Source organism: Marmota flaviventris, chromosome 18 (assembly GCF_047511675.1).
Source record: "Marmota flaviventris isolate mMarFla1 chromosome 18, mMarFla1.hap1, whole genome shotgun sequence".
Lineage (NCBI taxonomy): Eukaryota > Metazoa > Chordata > Mammalia > Rodentia > Sciuridae > Marmota > Marmota flaviventris.
In genome coordinates, this window is record NC_092515.1 from 40811959 (window position 1) to 40827387 (window position 15429).

A 15429-nucleotide genomic window follows, 5' to 3' on the forward strand; every position below is an offset into this window, starting at 1 on the left:
CTAGCCTGACCTTACCCTCTAGTCTTCATGTTCTGACAGTCTGCTCTCTCCAAGACTCTTTCAGCAATGCCTTAGCATGGTATTGTGCCTTAGTAAGCTTTGACATTTTTTTCTCTGTGATTTCAAATCACTGTCTGCTCCCCACTTTTATAGTACAGCCAAGTCTAATGGTTTGTCCTTTACTTAACTCTATAATTTATCCAATTATTACCCATGTCTTTGAGAAGCAAGAGAAGAATGGTGAGTATACCTTTCACCTGTCACAAGCACAGTATCTCAAACATACGTTGCAGAAAATACATGTTTTGGTAGGGGGTACTTTTTAAAGTTTATTTGCAATACTGTTATTTATAGCCCCAACATTGAGCCTATATCATCCACTTCTATATTCTACAAACTTGACAAATAGGTAATAGCTCTCCAAATCTAGAGGTTGAATTATAGAAAACCATCAAAGAAAGTCAAAGCCAAAGGAAAGCATCCATTAGAAAGGAGAAGTCATCTCAATCAATGATTTGTAAATTGCATGTTTAATCTTAGACGATAGTTGTTAAAATCTTCCTCATGTTTATGTGGAGTCAGAATGGCCCTCCATACCCTGGCACATACAGAAGAAATCTGAAGGAATTAAAATTTGCCTTTTGTGACTTCTCATTTCCTTTTGTAGTTCTGGCCTCTGAGTTCATTGATGTCACTGTTTCCGCAGTCTTTGTCTTCAGCAACATCCTGTGTTATTCCTCCTAGTAACCCTCTTCTGTAATCTGTGAATAATAATAGAGATATCTATTATCTATTAGTAGAGATATCTGTTAGAGATAACACTTGCATTCAAGGTGTGTGAACCAGATAGTGACAGGTAACACAAGTTGGAAGGAGAGTGCCCTCAGGCACCAATACCTCCTGCAAATGTCTCCTGCTTTGGTCTAGAGGAAATTTCCATGAGTAAAGGAGAGGCAGTGCATATCAAAACACAACTTCACCATCCTGGAAATGACTCAGAAGCTATACTCCAACTCCCACCTCTCACTTATTAGATGTGTAGCTAAATTGTAGAACATTCCTTAAGAAGTCTCTGAGCCTCATATCTCATCCACAAAAGAAACCACGATTTAGGCCTTACGAGAGAGCATTCTATGAACATCAATTTCTCTATCTTTGCGAGTGTCCAAACATCTGTCTTTAGTCCTTACATGTGGCACTTCTTACAATTACCCTTAGTTTTTTGAAAAGCTGTGGTTTCTTTGTGCTTATTCATTTGCTATCTTAAAAAAAAAAAAAAAAAATCTCTGTGAAACCTTCATTAAGTCTTGCCATTTGGAGTCACTTAATTACTGCTCAGTACTTCCACAGCACAAACTATAATGTGCTTTCTATTTCTTATCATTTTAAGCCTCACATTATAATCACAGATAGTATTGTTTAGTGGAGAGTTAAGGGACTCTAATGTCAGATCAACCTAAGTTTAACTCCAAATGTGACGACTATTTAATTATAGGCAAGGAATATTTCAACAATTAGTTTAGATGTGATTGATTAGCTTCTTTTATAAGTTAGAAAAATACGTTTTGAAATAACCATTGCACTTATTTGTTCGTATCTATATATCAGCTAATCCCTGCACTGGTAGAAGCTGAGTAATTGTACTAGACAAACTTCTTATCCCTTAGATTGTCTATCCAGGGAGTAAGGACAGGGGTTAATTGCATGGTCCTATAATACCAGGATTGTGTCTATAGTAGTAAGGCTTGGATATCTTAAATATAGATAATATATTATTTAATCCACACATGTGTATTGACTATAGAATAAAATCATAAAAAAATAAATATCTACTTTAGTGATAATGACAACATCATCTCCTACAATTTTTATGAAGAGCAGTAACTACAATGTCAAACATAGTCAACACTGTGCAACTAAGTAACATTTCAAAGAAATTTTGTAGAGCAACAAAGCTATTGCAATTTATAAATAAAATAAAATAAAAACACGCCAGAAAGTATTTCCTATAAAATATATTCTACAATTATTTTCTCCACAAAAATACAATGATGCAGAACGTCTAAATCCAAGTTCAGGATGTAATGCATTAATTCTAATCCCAAGCATTATGAGCAATTATTTTGTTCACAAATAAAAAACTTACATTTAAAACCCTTTATCCTCAGTCGAATTGCTTTCAAATTCAGACTTAGATTGAGGAAAACAAAGAACCCCCATTCCAGGTTTTAGTAGTGTATGAGAATGTGAAATGAACTGAATATAAATTATCACCACTCCCTTAATTGTGTGTGTATATATTTGTGTGTGTATACAAATGAACATGCATGCATATTCCTTTCAATGTTGATATCATGCATATTCTTTTCAATGTTGATATTCATGTTTAAATTGTGCATTTATACAGCTTTTATAGTGATGCCCGCTGTTACCTTATCTTTTTGACTGACAATGATGGGATTTCAGTCATGCTCAACCTTTCCGACAGTGCCAGTGATGGGATTTTTTGAAATCTTATTACTGGTTGCACTGCCTTGATCTCAGATGGAACTTTCAATCAAAAAGGCAATCAGAAGGTTATACATTCGTGAGATTCCCTGCAAAGCTAGTGATCGCATAACACAACTCGTTGGAAGGGACTACTTGCCTCCAGTCCTTATGTGGCTATAAAGAGTAATTGGCTACTTAGCTCTCAGCACCCGCTTTTCCTTCTCCAAAATACAGCATAGCCCAGCACTCTGTTGAGTCTCAGTGTGGAATCCGGCTGCTCCTAGGAGATTTCTAAGTCTCCTGCAGAGTCTTGTCTTACTTTAAGCATATGATTAAGTGAACTCTTCCAAAGACACATTTGTCTATTTCTAACCATTCTTGCTTCACTAGCGATGCCAGTGAATCTAAGTTTTTTTTCTTTTACATACACTTACCTATATATTTTTCTTCCAAAACATTTTTACTGTAAAATTCATAGCCTAGAAATCACAATTCTCTGAGGCAAGGTTCACACATGAATTTAATTTAATTTATAGTATCTTATTATTATGAACTATTTTAAACTATTGTAATAATTGCACTCATGAAAAGTATGGTAGGGAATGGCTTCCTAATACGCTGTAATATATACATCTGTACCTTTAAGAGATATTTTTTATAAGTTTGTTTGGTCAAATAATACACAGAGAGGCTGGGGTTGTGACTCAGTAGTAAAGTGCTCACCTAGCTCATGTGAGGCCCTGGGTTCAATCCTCAGCACCATGTGAAAATAAATAAATGAAATAAAGTATTGTGTCCAACTACAACTAAAAAATAAATATTAAAATAATAATAATAATACACAGAGTGGAGGCTGACTTCATCCCAAGAAGGGTCCAGACATCCAGGGATGCATCTGGAACCTTGAACTCTGTGGCAGACAGAGGGAGACAATGTTTTTTCTCACTTGGTTCCAGATAACAATTCTTTTACATTAGTCATTAAACCCTTGGGCAGAGATATGTTTCAAAGGATAGGAAAAGACTAAACTTTGTGACACACAAAGACCCACAGACACATTAAAATATCTGTAGACAATTATTTGAAAAGTAACCACAGAGGTAGGTACATGTAAAATATATAAAAATGTTGATGGAACAGAAGACTATGTACAAATATAAAAAGAATCACTTCAATAAAATTGTATAATGTGTTACTTAGCAAGTTGAGCATGTAGTGCTTAAAACCCTATTGATTCTTTTGGTTGGTGAAGTCCTGCTAAGTCTGTTGTTAAAGTAAAGGCTTCAGTTAAATTGTGTGTGTGTGTGTGTGTGTGTGTTGTGTGCATATTCCTTGGATCTTCATATAAATTCATGATATTCTAAAAGCATAGTTCATATAGTGTAGTCTTTATAACGAACACAGCATTACTCATTTCACCCCATGTTACAAAATTTGGAATTGGCTTTTAAGCACAAAATGCTAAGATGGTGATGGTAAAAATTTAGTAAGGAATCTAAATATTTCCATCCCCTCTTCCTAAGTAAAATAAATTTTGAAGCAAGTTTGGGACAACTGGTATACCATTTATTATCTCCTTCCCACAAAACTACCATGTGAAGATAACCTACTGATTCCTAACAGGAGTACATAGGTTTAATTTTCCCAAAGAAAAATAGTGTTATTTTTGGGTAGATATATTTGTTTAATCTGTGGCACTTCACTGTAAACAAGTCAGAAATGAGTCTGATATAACAGAGATAAATAAAAATAAATAATTTCACCTTGATTTGGAATGTGTAAGATAGTTAGAATATTGTTAAAAATTGATTATTATTACTTCAACTGCTGTTGATAACTTATATTCATCAGATACTTGTTTTAGACACTGTGCTAACCTGGTGATTATAAAAGTCACTTTGGATCATCACTTTGACCTCAGAAAGAGTATTCAATAGCCTCTGGGATAAGCATATAAGATGAATCATTCACAAAAAGAGGGGTCTCAAAAAGGATTTGATTAAACCATTGGATAGCTACTAAATTCTTGTTATAACATTCAAGTGTTTTGTTGCTGTCACAAAGGAGGCAGTTACTAGAACTTGGTGCCTTCAATTTGCAAGCCAGATCCATGCTTTCCTTAGGCATCCCCAAGCCAGCGATTGAGATGGCAGGTGACCAGAGCCTCACTACATTGACCCTGTGATATCTTGCTCTAGTGGACAGTCTCTCATTCCAGAACCCTCTGAATGCACTGACAGAAATTTTGCCAGATTTATGTTGCAGTCTAAGGCTCTCTTGTCAAATCCAGTTCTCTGATCCCTTCATTTTCATAAGTTGTAGACCTACCATCTTGTCTGAAGTCTTCCAGCCCAGTACCACTTCCCTTTCCAGAAGTACCCAAAAGTACAATTGGCAAACTTTTAGTTATTTTAAATTCCTTTTATGTTTCTGCTTATATCTTGCTATATGAAAGCTATCAAGCCATTTCTCTTCTCTAGTTCTTTATAATGAAGACTCAAATAAATAAAAGTGTTCCTTGGGATGATTTGGAAGAACCCTTTAGGATATTAGTTAGAGTTGATAATTTTGTTAATATCAGGTCTTCATTTGGCTGGAAAAAAATGATGACAACAAAGGTATTTATAAAAATATATTTCACAAAGTAGGAAACAATACAGGAGTTTCTCTGAATACAATACATGGAGTAAATAAACAATGTTGCATTAAAGCAAAGTAGAAAATTAAAATGATCTGCATGTAATACTTGAGTTTTATCATACATTTTCTACTCCTAAATGGCAGGTTTGCATTACAAATTAAATATGCTCACATCTTCTAGTTCTGCTCTTTTTTTTTTCTTTGTAGCCTAAAACATTCTGTGGATCACTGTGATCAGGGACAGAAGTGCTAAAAACAGAAGCAGTAAAATTATGTACAAATCAGTTCCTGTTTCTAAAATAGTAGGGGCAACTTGAAGCATGTTTATTGGACAGGGCATTAGGTAGGTATCTAAAATCTAGAGTTTAAATATTCACAGGAATCAGTATACTTTCAGATGTTTGTGCTTGTAGTAAAAACACCAAATACTAGGATTATGAACAAAATAGAAAACAGTCCGTTTAGTTTCTCTGGGAAAATGCTGTTCCTGCCATCACCAGTCACAATAACACTTCCTACTCTAAAGAGACTATTAGCTCTCCTTTTCATAATATTGCCTTCCATACTTATCTCATCAAAATGTACATGTATTAAACATTCATTGTATATATATTTATATAAAACAATCTAAAGTCTTAATAATGGATATAATTTAGGTTTCTTTTCCCATATAGTCCCTTAATCTATAGAGTACCAACCTTAATAAATAAAAGCATTAATGGACATCAATAAAATATTTATTTTGAGGATTAAACAAATAAATTCACGCGCTAGCAATAAAACCATCTGTCTCTTAATTAGTCCACTATGGGATACAGTTTTATCTTTGTGTCCTTGTGGAAGAAGATGAGGTGGAGGGAAGGAGGAATCCTGCTTCTAGAAACAAGCTGTTTGAATGGGATTTCTCTCCTCCCACCACTGAGTTGGCAATCCCCACCCTGGAATGGATTACGAACATGTGAATATTTTAAGGCTCGACACAATATTTAAAGATGCTATTCAGTCTCTGGTGAGTGGGGCCAACAATTATGTACAATGTGTGGTCACCGTACCGTATAATCTAGGAGGCCTCCCGAAACTCCAAAAAGTCATAATGTACAGCAGACCAAGTATTGCTTTATCATTTGTGGCGGGATCCTTATTGGTGAAGGGGAAAAAACCATTTGCATTCATAAAAATCCTTGAAGAAGACACAAATCAGCAGCAGATTCCTTGCAGGTCCATTTTTTTTTTCTAAGAAAGCACCTTTTAATTTTGATTTTTTCCTCTTTTTAAACCATTTCTCTAAAGATTAGCTAGGATCCCAATCTTTGTCTGTGGTAGTCAGGTAAATATCAAATATCCAAAGACTTCTAGACACTCCACATACTTAATTCACACTCCACAAGATTTATAACCTCCTAACATATACTTTTTATTTTTATTATTTTTTTTGGTTCAACATTAAAATGTGGTTGAGTTTATAGATGATTGGTGCTAAACTTGCTTCTAAAACAATAGCCACATTGGTTTGTATCTAAGGGGAGTGACCCTAGAATATTACAGAATGCTCAGTTCCATGGAATTTTTTTTTTTTTTTTTAATAATCCACTGTCAAGTTTCTTTGTCACTTTCACCAACAGAGTAGAGTTCGCCCAGTCTCTTAAAGCGGGGACCCCAGTCACTGAGGTAGTCAAAATTCTGGTCTGAGTCTGATGTGGTGGACTCCAAGGAGCTGAGGGAGCCAGCCACAGACCCTCGGCCTTCATAGCCATAAATCTGAATGGAGTCATATGGTGGGGCCGTAGGGTCATTATCTGCCTCATGCAGCCTTACATTTATAAATTCATCGACATCAACACCATTTGGAACTGGAGCAAGCCCTTGCCTTGGCATGAACTGCAAATCTGGTTTAATATCCTTACGGGGTAAAAATCCATTAATTCCATCTGGGTTTTGTAAAGTTGCAATGTCAAAAGCCTCTGTGTCCTCCTCCCCTCCTCCTTCGTCGTCATAGCGAATGATGTTTTCTCGAACGTCTTCATCGTCTTTGATAATCAATGGCTCATTTTTATGTCGCCGCAGAGTTACAAACAGCACCACAATGACTGTAGGAAAAATGCCAAATAATAATTAACCGGAGGAACATATAATTTTATAATCAGTACATCATATATGTTAAGAGACAGGGGCATTTATGAGTGTGTGGCTTTAATCACCTTTATTAGGAAATTTAGCTAAACATCTTTCTGAAGATTGGCCACTGAATTTTGAGTAAGTGTTATTCCAGATTATTACTGTTTATTAAAGGTGATGATGCTGGGTTAAATAAATAGGCTTTTAGACCGTTGTGGTGAAGGATACATTTAATACTGTTTTCAGCTCTAATGGTATGAAATCAAAATGCAGCAGGACTAACTTGGTGTATCTCTTGGGTAAATTATTGAAAATCCTTTAGCTCCATGTCTCTCTTCTGTTAAAAAATAAAATTTAATTAAAATTAAAAAAAAACAGACTAGTGAGCTCCAACTTTGTTTATTTTCTGTTTTAACTATTATTCAAGGTCCTCTAGATTAAAAAAAAAAAAATTGGTTTCACAGAGTAAACGTTAAACACACATGGGCAGCTTCTTGATGAAAGCTGGAACTCCTAAATCTGAAAACATCGACCTGATGGTGAGGAAAGGGATAAGAACACGTAACTAGGTACCCTGATCAAACTTGGGCTACTGGAGAAACATAGGTCAGAGAGGTAAGTTAGGCTTAAATCCAAGGTACTGAGTGAAGAAGATAGTAAATGACACCATCTTTAAGGTGTTTTATTCTTTAAGAACAGCATTGGATATGACTTTTTGTGTTTTGTCAATCTTTTTGAAGACAACTTATTGTGTCGACTCTTTTTGTTTTCATTTTATCTGATTGAACTTTAGGATCTGATGGACTAAGTAACCCAATTTATACCCTGCTTATGTACAATAGTATTATGGGCATCAAATCGCATACTCTGTTTACAGTAATTGGTGTGTTTGCATCAGAAGATCTGGAGATCTTATGTAATAGAGGCTACAAACACAGAAAGGCTCATTCCCCCTTTCACCACCATATTCTGTTTTTACACATTGTTCATCATTCACTGATGATAGGTCTGAAAAAGGCACTGAACATTCTCTTCAATTCTACATGTACTATCATAACATTTTCTTGACTTCCTCTTAGTGACCTCACAGTGTGGAAAAAGGAAATACTTCTTGCCTCAAAGAATGCTGATGCTGGCCAGGACAGAGTTTTCTGTCCTCATTTACAGTCATTTATGAACCAGAAAAATGGTGACCATGAGGCTATGAAGGAAATACCTACCTAGCAACAAAATGATGCATGCTAATATGGCAATTAAGGCGCCCATACTGAGTCCAATGGGAAGGACATAAGCTTCAACATTACAAGACTGGACAACACCATCATTGCTGCAGCCACAGACCCGGATCGTCAGGGTACTGGTGCTGCTCAGTGGAGGATTTCCACTGTCACTGATTATGATTGGTAAAAGATAGACTTCTTGCTTCTGGCGGTTGAATCCATTATGCTTTGCCAAAATGCTGAGGGAATTATCTGGAAAGAGTGAAAATTAGAATAATTTTAATCACTTCAAAATGGCTATCCAAACAACACTTGTTTTCCTAGTTCGTAAATCCCCTGCAAACCTTAAGACAATCCCAACTCTAGTGGACCTCTCAAGCTCTCTTTACATTTGTACTTCCCACTTTTTCATTTGTCATGAGTTAAAATAACCAAACAATAATGGGTTGAATGCATGGAGCCCAATAATGAACTAATGGAGTTTTACCAGCACCATATGCTTACAAAATATTAATTTTATAAAAATAATCTTCAAGTTTTAAGGGTTCTTTTGGAAGACATACATTTTCTCAAGTCTCCATTCTCTTTATTTAGCTTTATAATGCACTGAACAAAGTTGACTGGATAGAATTCCACCGTATTTGGAAGATTGGTTCCAGAAACTCTATATTAAAACATAGACTAGATGACAATATAGCATGCAGATCAAAGTACTTTGTTGACTCCCACAGGTACCTAATAAAAGAGATAATTATGCTTTTGAGTGTTTATACTAAGAAATAACAAAAGCTCCATTTACTGCCAATTGGAGGATTGTCACACATGTAAAAATCATGTAAACTAACTTTGTGTATACTAGTAATACAAGTAAGAACAAGTGAGAAGTCATCTGAGAAAGTATTCCATTTTTTTTGTGTGTGTGTGAATTAGTTACAGGGAGGTAACTGGTTACCTGGAGCAATACTTAAGTATAAAACTGCAGTTTGACATAAAACTGGTTACTAAGAAGCGATTGGTTCCATGTTAACAATATGGTTTTGAAATTCTATCAGCCACACCAAATTTTTGTTTATTATTTATCACCATCTCATGCATTATACATATTAATTTATTTGTACATATTAATTTATTTTCAAATTCTGATTAATGAAAAACAAATATCTACTAATTATCTCATATTGGTATTATTGTCAAAAGCAGATAAACAAATTTTTGGCTACTGTATATAATGTTTTTTGTGTAATTATTATTTCAGCTGAGATTTTTTTCTTTTCAGATATCAATAAATTTTCAGGTCTCAGAAGATTGGGCAACCTCATCATTGTGCATTAAAGCAGACATTTCAAACCATTGCTGTCTAATTTCTGGACATCAGTGTCCTACTTGTTTCTAAAATACTCAAATAGGTAGATACATATTTCATTAAATGAATTTAAGTAAATATGTTAATCTTAGCCATATACTACTATATTACAATTTCCCAGAAAATAAGAGTCATTCCTAAGAACAGACGTATAATTAGATGTCTTTTTGCTTTATGATAAAAACAGGCCTATAATGCCTTACTAGTAAGGAGTCAAACAGAAAAAGCACTCTGATTTAACAATATTTTTTCCTAAATTTCTTCTGGCTGTGCCTCATTATATAGTAATTTTCAGAGCAAAAGGAGGTTTCTAATGGAGTTAAGCAGTGATACACCAAATGAACCAGTAATCTTTATTTCCATGACCTAGAAGGAAATACCAGTAAGCTAAAAGCAGGGGAACATTATCTCAAAACATACAGAATATATAGTTGTGTTATATTTTCAGAAAGTATATGACAAGTTTGAGTACAGTTAATTAGTGCAGGGAACATTTGTGGGTGATTTCATACACCATAGTTCAAAACAGAAGCTGGGAATTGTTCCTTAAGATGCAATTAATAAAATTACAATGGGGCTTTTGTCTTTTGTGGATGACATTATTTATACCAGAAGTATCTTTGCATATTCTTTCTTTAAAGTAGTCTATAATGGGAATTTAGAATTTGCTGCAAGAATGCTGCTTGTTGCAGAAAAAAAAAATCTCTTTTATCACTTAGAAAAGTGTTGGTAAATCTAACATTAAACACATGCTCAAACTTTTGTGTTAATCCTGGAATTTGCATATATTGTTTCACTCTTTTGGGGGTGGGGGATACCAGGGGTTGAACTGATCGCATTCAAGCACTGAACCACATCACCAGCCCTATTTTTTTTTTTTTTTGTATTTTTTTGGAGACAGGGTCACATTGAGTTGCTTAGCGCCTCACTTTTGTTGAGGTTTTCTTTGAATTCTCAATCCTCCTGCCTCAGCCTCAGGAGCTGCTGGTATTACAGCCACCACACCTGGCTTACATTGTTTCCCTATTTACACAGGAAATTGTTGAGAGGATAAAGGAAGACAATGAGTTATTTTTGTTAAGTTTTACCAACCAACTGTAGGCAATGTCAATTTACCTGTCTACTGGATTGTGAATTTGTGTGTGTGTGTGTGTGTGTGTGCATCTGTGTTTACCAGTTTTGCATAGGCGCTTGTATGTAGTATTAATTTATTTGAGGACTTTAAAAAAATAGGACAAATAAAATTATAATATTGCATATATCAAAAATCATAACATGCCATGTATTTAAAAAATAAAAACAATTTTAAAAACATAACATAATGGTTTCACATAGTTCACCTTAATGTATTTATGATCATTTAAAAAATCTTACATGTTGCAAATAACTTCTACAAAGTTGCAGTTTGTTCTTTAAAACTTATGCTGATTTTTCATTTCATTGAAATTTTAATTTCAATACAGTCAATTTTATCAATCTCATCACAAGTGTTTTTAAGCCTTATTTTAAAGATTGCTAATTATATAAAATTTGGTTTCATAATGCTACCTTTCTGATTTAAGTCATTATATAAAATTGATTTTTTCCCCATACTTCTAATTTATTTTCCCAAGGTTAATTATGAAATAACTTATCCTTTATCCACTGATTCTTAATGCTGTCTCTCACAAATCAGTTTTTTTGCATTCTCATCCTTTCATGGAATATCTATTCAGTTCCAATAGTCTGGTTTTCTAACTATGTATTATTTGGCATCCATTTATGAGTTAGAACTTTATAAAAATCTTGATATTTTTCAAGGCACTTTCCCCAATCATGTCTTCTTTAAAGTGTATGAGCTATTTTTGTCTATTTGCTGTTCTCTCATAAATATAGAGTCAGACTGATTATCAAATCCCTTGAAAATTCCTATAAGGTCTCTGGTAAAGATTGTAATCAAATAGAAACAAATTTAGAGAGCATCGATAACTTTATGACCATAGTCTTCTGTATAAAGATATGATCAAGGTTTATCTATTTTCCTAAATATATATCAATAAGCTTTTTATTTTGGCTAAAAGAGATTTCTTACATTCTTGTTCAATTTATTATTGGATGATGCATATATTCTGTTGCTATAGTAAACCTTCCTAAAATTAACTACCTTTGAAAATTAGATTTTCAGTGCATTGCTGCTGATATACAAAATATAATTGCTTTTTTTTTGGTAGGACTATAAAATGGTATACACATACTACAGTATTTTATTTTTCCTTTTTTTTCTTCTTAGTAATAGAGATTGAACCCCTTTGCACACTATTCTTAATTTCAGTAATCTTCTAAGACATTCTTTTTTACTTATAAAATATATCTCATCAGATAATTCCATTTCAGTATGATAGCATGAGGAGTACACAGATATGCTTCCCAGGGCAAATGATGAATATTATAAAAGAAAACAGATTTAAAATTCCTGGAAATGTTTCTGGAGAAAAGCAGCAAATGAAGAAATGTTTATACAAGACAATAGATACATCATAGTAAAATTCCTGAGTCAAACACAATGAAAAAAATCTTGCAAGCAAGAGTAAAGTCAGTCACTTCCAAAGTGACTAGTATGATCAACAGCTAAATTCTTATAGAATAAGTAGAGGCCAGAAGGAAGTGAAATAACATGATTACAATCCTGAATGAAACAAAATAATAATTGTCAGCCAAGATATATATCTAACAAAGTTACCCTTCCATGTGTCTTTATGTGTAATAGAGGCATTCCCAGGCAACAAAAGCCCAACAAAATTTGCATGAGTATTTATTAAAGAATGTTTTCTTCAGATTGAGAGCAAAAAATTCCAGATGGTAATTCAAACACACATTAAAAAGTAAAAGTATCAGTAAAGAAAATATTATAGTTTTAAAAATAGTATAAATGAAGAGATTTCTCTTTATAAAAAGCAATATATAAAATATTGTATATCTAATGTATTCTTGAGCATATTACATATAGAAATTCAAAGGTAATAAATAAATATTCCAAAATTTCACTTTTACTAATGCTTAAAATAATTAGGGAGAAATCAAGAGGAAGATAGAACACTTAAGCAATAATAAAACCAGCTATACTTCACACATACCTATAGAATGTTCCAGTCAACAACAGAAAAATAAATATTTTCTTAAATTCACTTGAAATATTCTTTAGCATAAATTATATCAAATACAAATTAATGTAAAATTATATAAATGGCAAAAAGATTGTTCTCTCAGCAACTCCAAATTATGTATTCTATTAAATGAAATTAGAAATCAATAATATGAAAGAAACTCAGACACTCACAAATACATGGTCTTAATTGCAGTCTTCAATAATCAATGGGTTGAAGAAGAAAGCAAAAAAACGGTATTAGAAAATATGGTGAGACAAATATGAATGAAAATACACAGACCAAAATGTATGGGATGCAACTAAAGCTGTGCTTAGTGAGAAATTTGTAGCTTTAAATGTCTATATTAAGAAATAGCTCAAATTAAATTTTATGTGTATATGAGAGAAACTAAAGAAAAAACTAAATTCATGATAAATTTTGTTGAATTCAGCATTTAGTAAGATGATTGATGATGTTTATTGGAAGACTTTCTAATTGCTTATTAATATGTTGATATGCTTTTTTTTTCTTCAGTTTCTATTTTATTTTGTTTCATATTTTCCAATAATACAAAGGATAAGCACAGTCATATAAGTGAGAATAGCTCAGCTTTTCACCACCTCTAAGCATGGCTTCAACTTTACTATTACATTATTGAAAAACCATCTTTTATTTCATGCATTTCCATTCTATGTTAACTTATTGTACCTGCATCTTAGCCTATTCTTCCCTTTATGGTTGCTTTTGCTTACTGCATGTGTCGCATTCATTTTATCTTTCTGAGCACAGAAAATGGAAGAGTAGGTTCTGATCACTATTTGTTGAAGAAAACACAGAGATGTGTTTTAAAACTAGAAAATATATGAGAAAAGAGAGAAAGTAATCACTGAAACTCATACATGCATACCATATGATGTTTTAATTGATATTTCTGGAATATAATAACTGAGTTTTCCAAAAGGTAAAAGTATACTTAGGTTCTATTTAAGAAATGGGCGAACCAAAGCAATTGGCATTCTGCAAGATGGACCATATCCAACTGGACATGCTACATATCTTAACCACATCCCCTGACTCACTAATACCCTCGAGAGATGAAATGTTCAAATACTGATATTCCCCATGATTTCTTCCAGTGAAGGATTTTTCTGTTCTCTCATACACTTGGAATGTTTTATTTATGAGCATTATACCAGGAAGGAAGAATGACATTATTTTTAGAATCATGCTTCATTCTCTATACACTTATTGTTTATAACTGACTGTTGAAGGAAGTCAGAAGTCATCAAAGAACTTGATGGAGATTGAAAGTAGATCTATTGCACCTGGCACATGTCAAATGATAATATTACGAAAGTAGTGGTGAAGTTCCTTTCTCTTTGGCTGAGAAAAACAAGACGTATAGCAAAAATAGTAAAGAATGAATCAGAAAAGAAATAATCATTTTCAAGTACTAGATTTGCCTAGTTTTAAACAATATAGTCATTTTTATTATTATATGTAAGCATTACCTTAGACACTGAGACCAGATCATGAATAAAAAACATTCACTTTAATCTTAATTTTCATAATTTTTCCTGTCCAAACAATTTGTTGGAACTTTACTGGAAGTTATGAGAGTCATCATCAAAAACAGCCATGTTAAAATCCATCTCTTGAAATGTTTAGTCAGTGGTCCTTTGAATTTATATAAATAAATAGATACTATTACATGTATGCGTATATTATCTCATCAAGATAAAAGCCTTTCAGGGAGACTAACCTTACTTAATACAAAACTATTCCCTATTTCCAGCACAGGGCTGGCACACAGCATGGATTCTTGAAACGTTCGCTTTTTTTCTTTTTAATAATTTTTAAGTTGTAGACGGACCTTTATTTATTTATATTTGGTGTTGAGAATCGAACCCAATGCCTCACACATGCTAGGCAAGTGCTCTGCCACTGACCTACAACCCCAGACCTTTAACCCACTTTTCTTTAGAATGAGTTTAGTTTCACGAAACTGAATACCCCACTGATACATTAGGACAAAGAAATGTTTAAAAATAAGAAATGAAAGAGCAGGGAGTATTTGTCTACCTTCCCTTCCATTCATTTACCCATCCTTCTATCGAATCTTATTAAAATTTCTGTTACAGAATTCAATAAACATATCATTCTGATAATGTTTTATCAATAGAAATGGAATGCCACTTCAGCACTCTCTGTATAGGTTGAGATAAATAAATACCTATATCTATAAAAATACAGATATATGTATATAAATATACAGTGTATATTTAGAATTTTAATATTTCTCTTATAGGACTGAGGCATACCTCTTGAAGGACTAAGGTTTCCTACATACATACATACACACATGCCCACATGCACATCTGAGAAAGAGGACCATTAGAATTTCTCTATTTCCCTTACAGATTACAGACTTATGATTTCCCCCATACCTGCTGCATGTTCTAATCCCTGCCTAATT

The 15429-nt window shown here is 33.4% G+C and overlaps 1 protein-coding gene across 2 annotated transcripts in view; it reads right to left on the reverse strand.

The window, feature by feature from the left end:
• Positions 1–715: 715 nt before the first annotated feature.
• Cdh8 (cadherin 8) overlaps positions 716–15429 on the reverse strand; it is a 345035-nt gene continuing 330321 nt past the window's right edge. Inside the window, exons 10-12 of one of the 2 annotated variants that reach the window (XM_027939092.2) lie at positions 8466–8717; positions 6998–7217; positions 716–761 (exon numbers count right to left, since the gene is read on the reverse strand). In XM_027939092.2, the coding sequence (XP_027794893.1) occupies positions 716–761; positions 6998–7217; positions 8466–8717 (518 nt within the window). Of the gene's footprint in view, positions 762–6723; positions 7218–8465; positions 8718–15429 lie in introns of those variants that run through there. The other variant, XM_071604093.1, reaches the window with a different exon arrangement.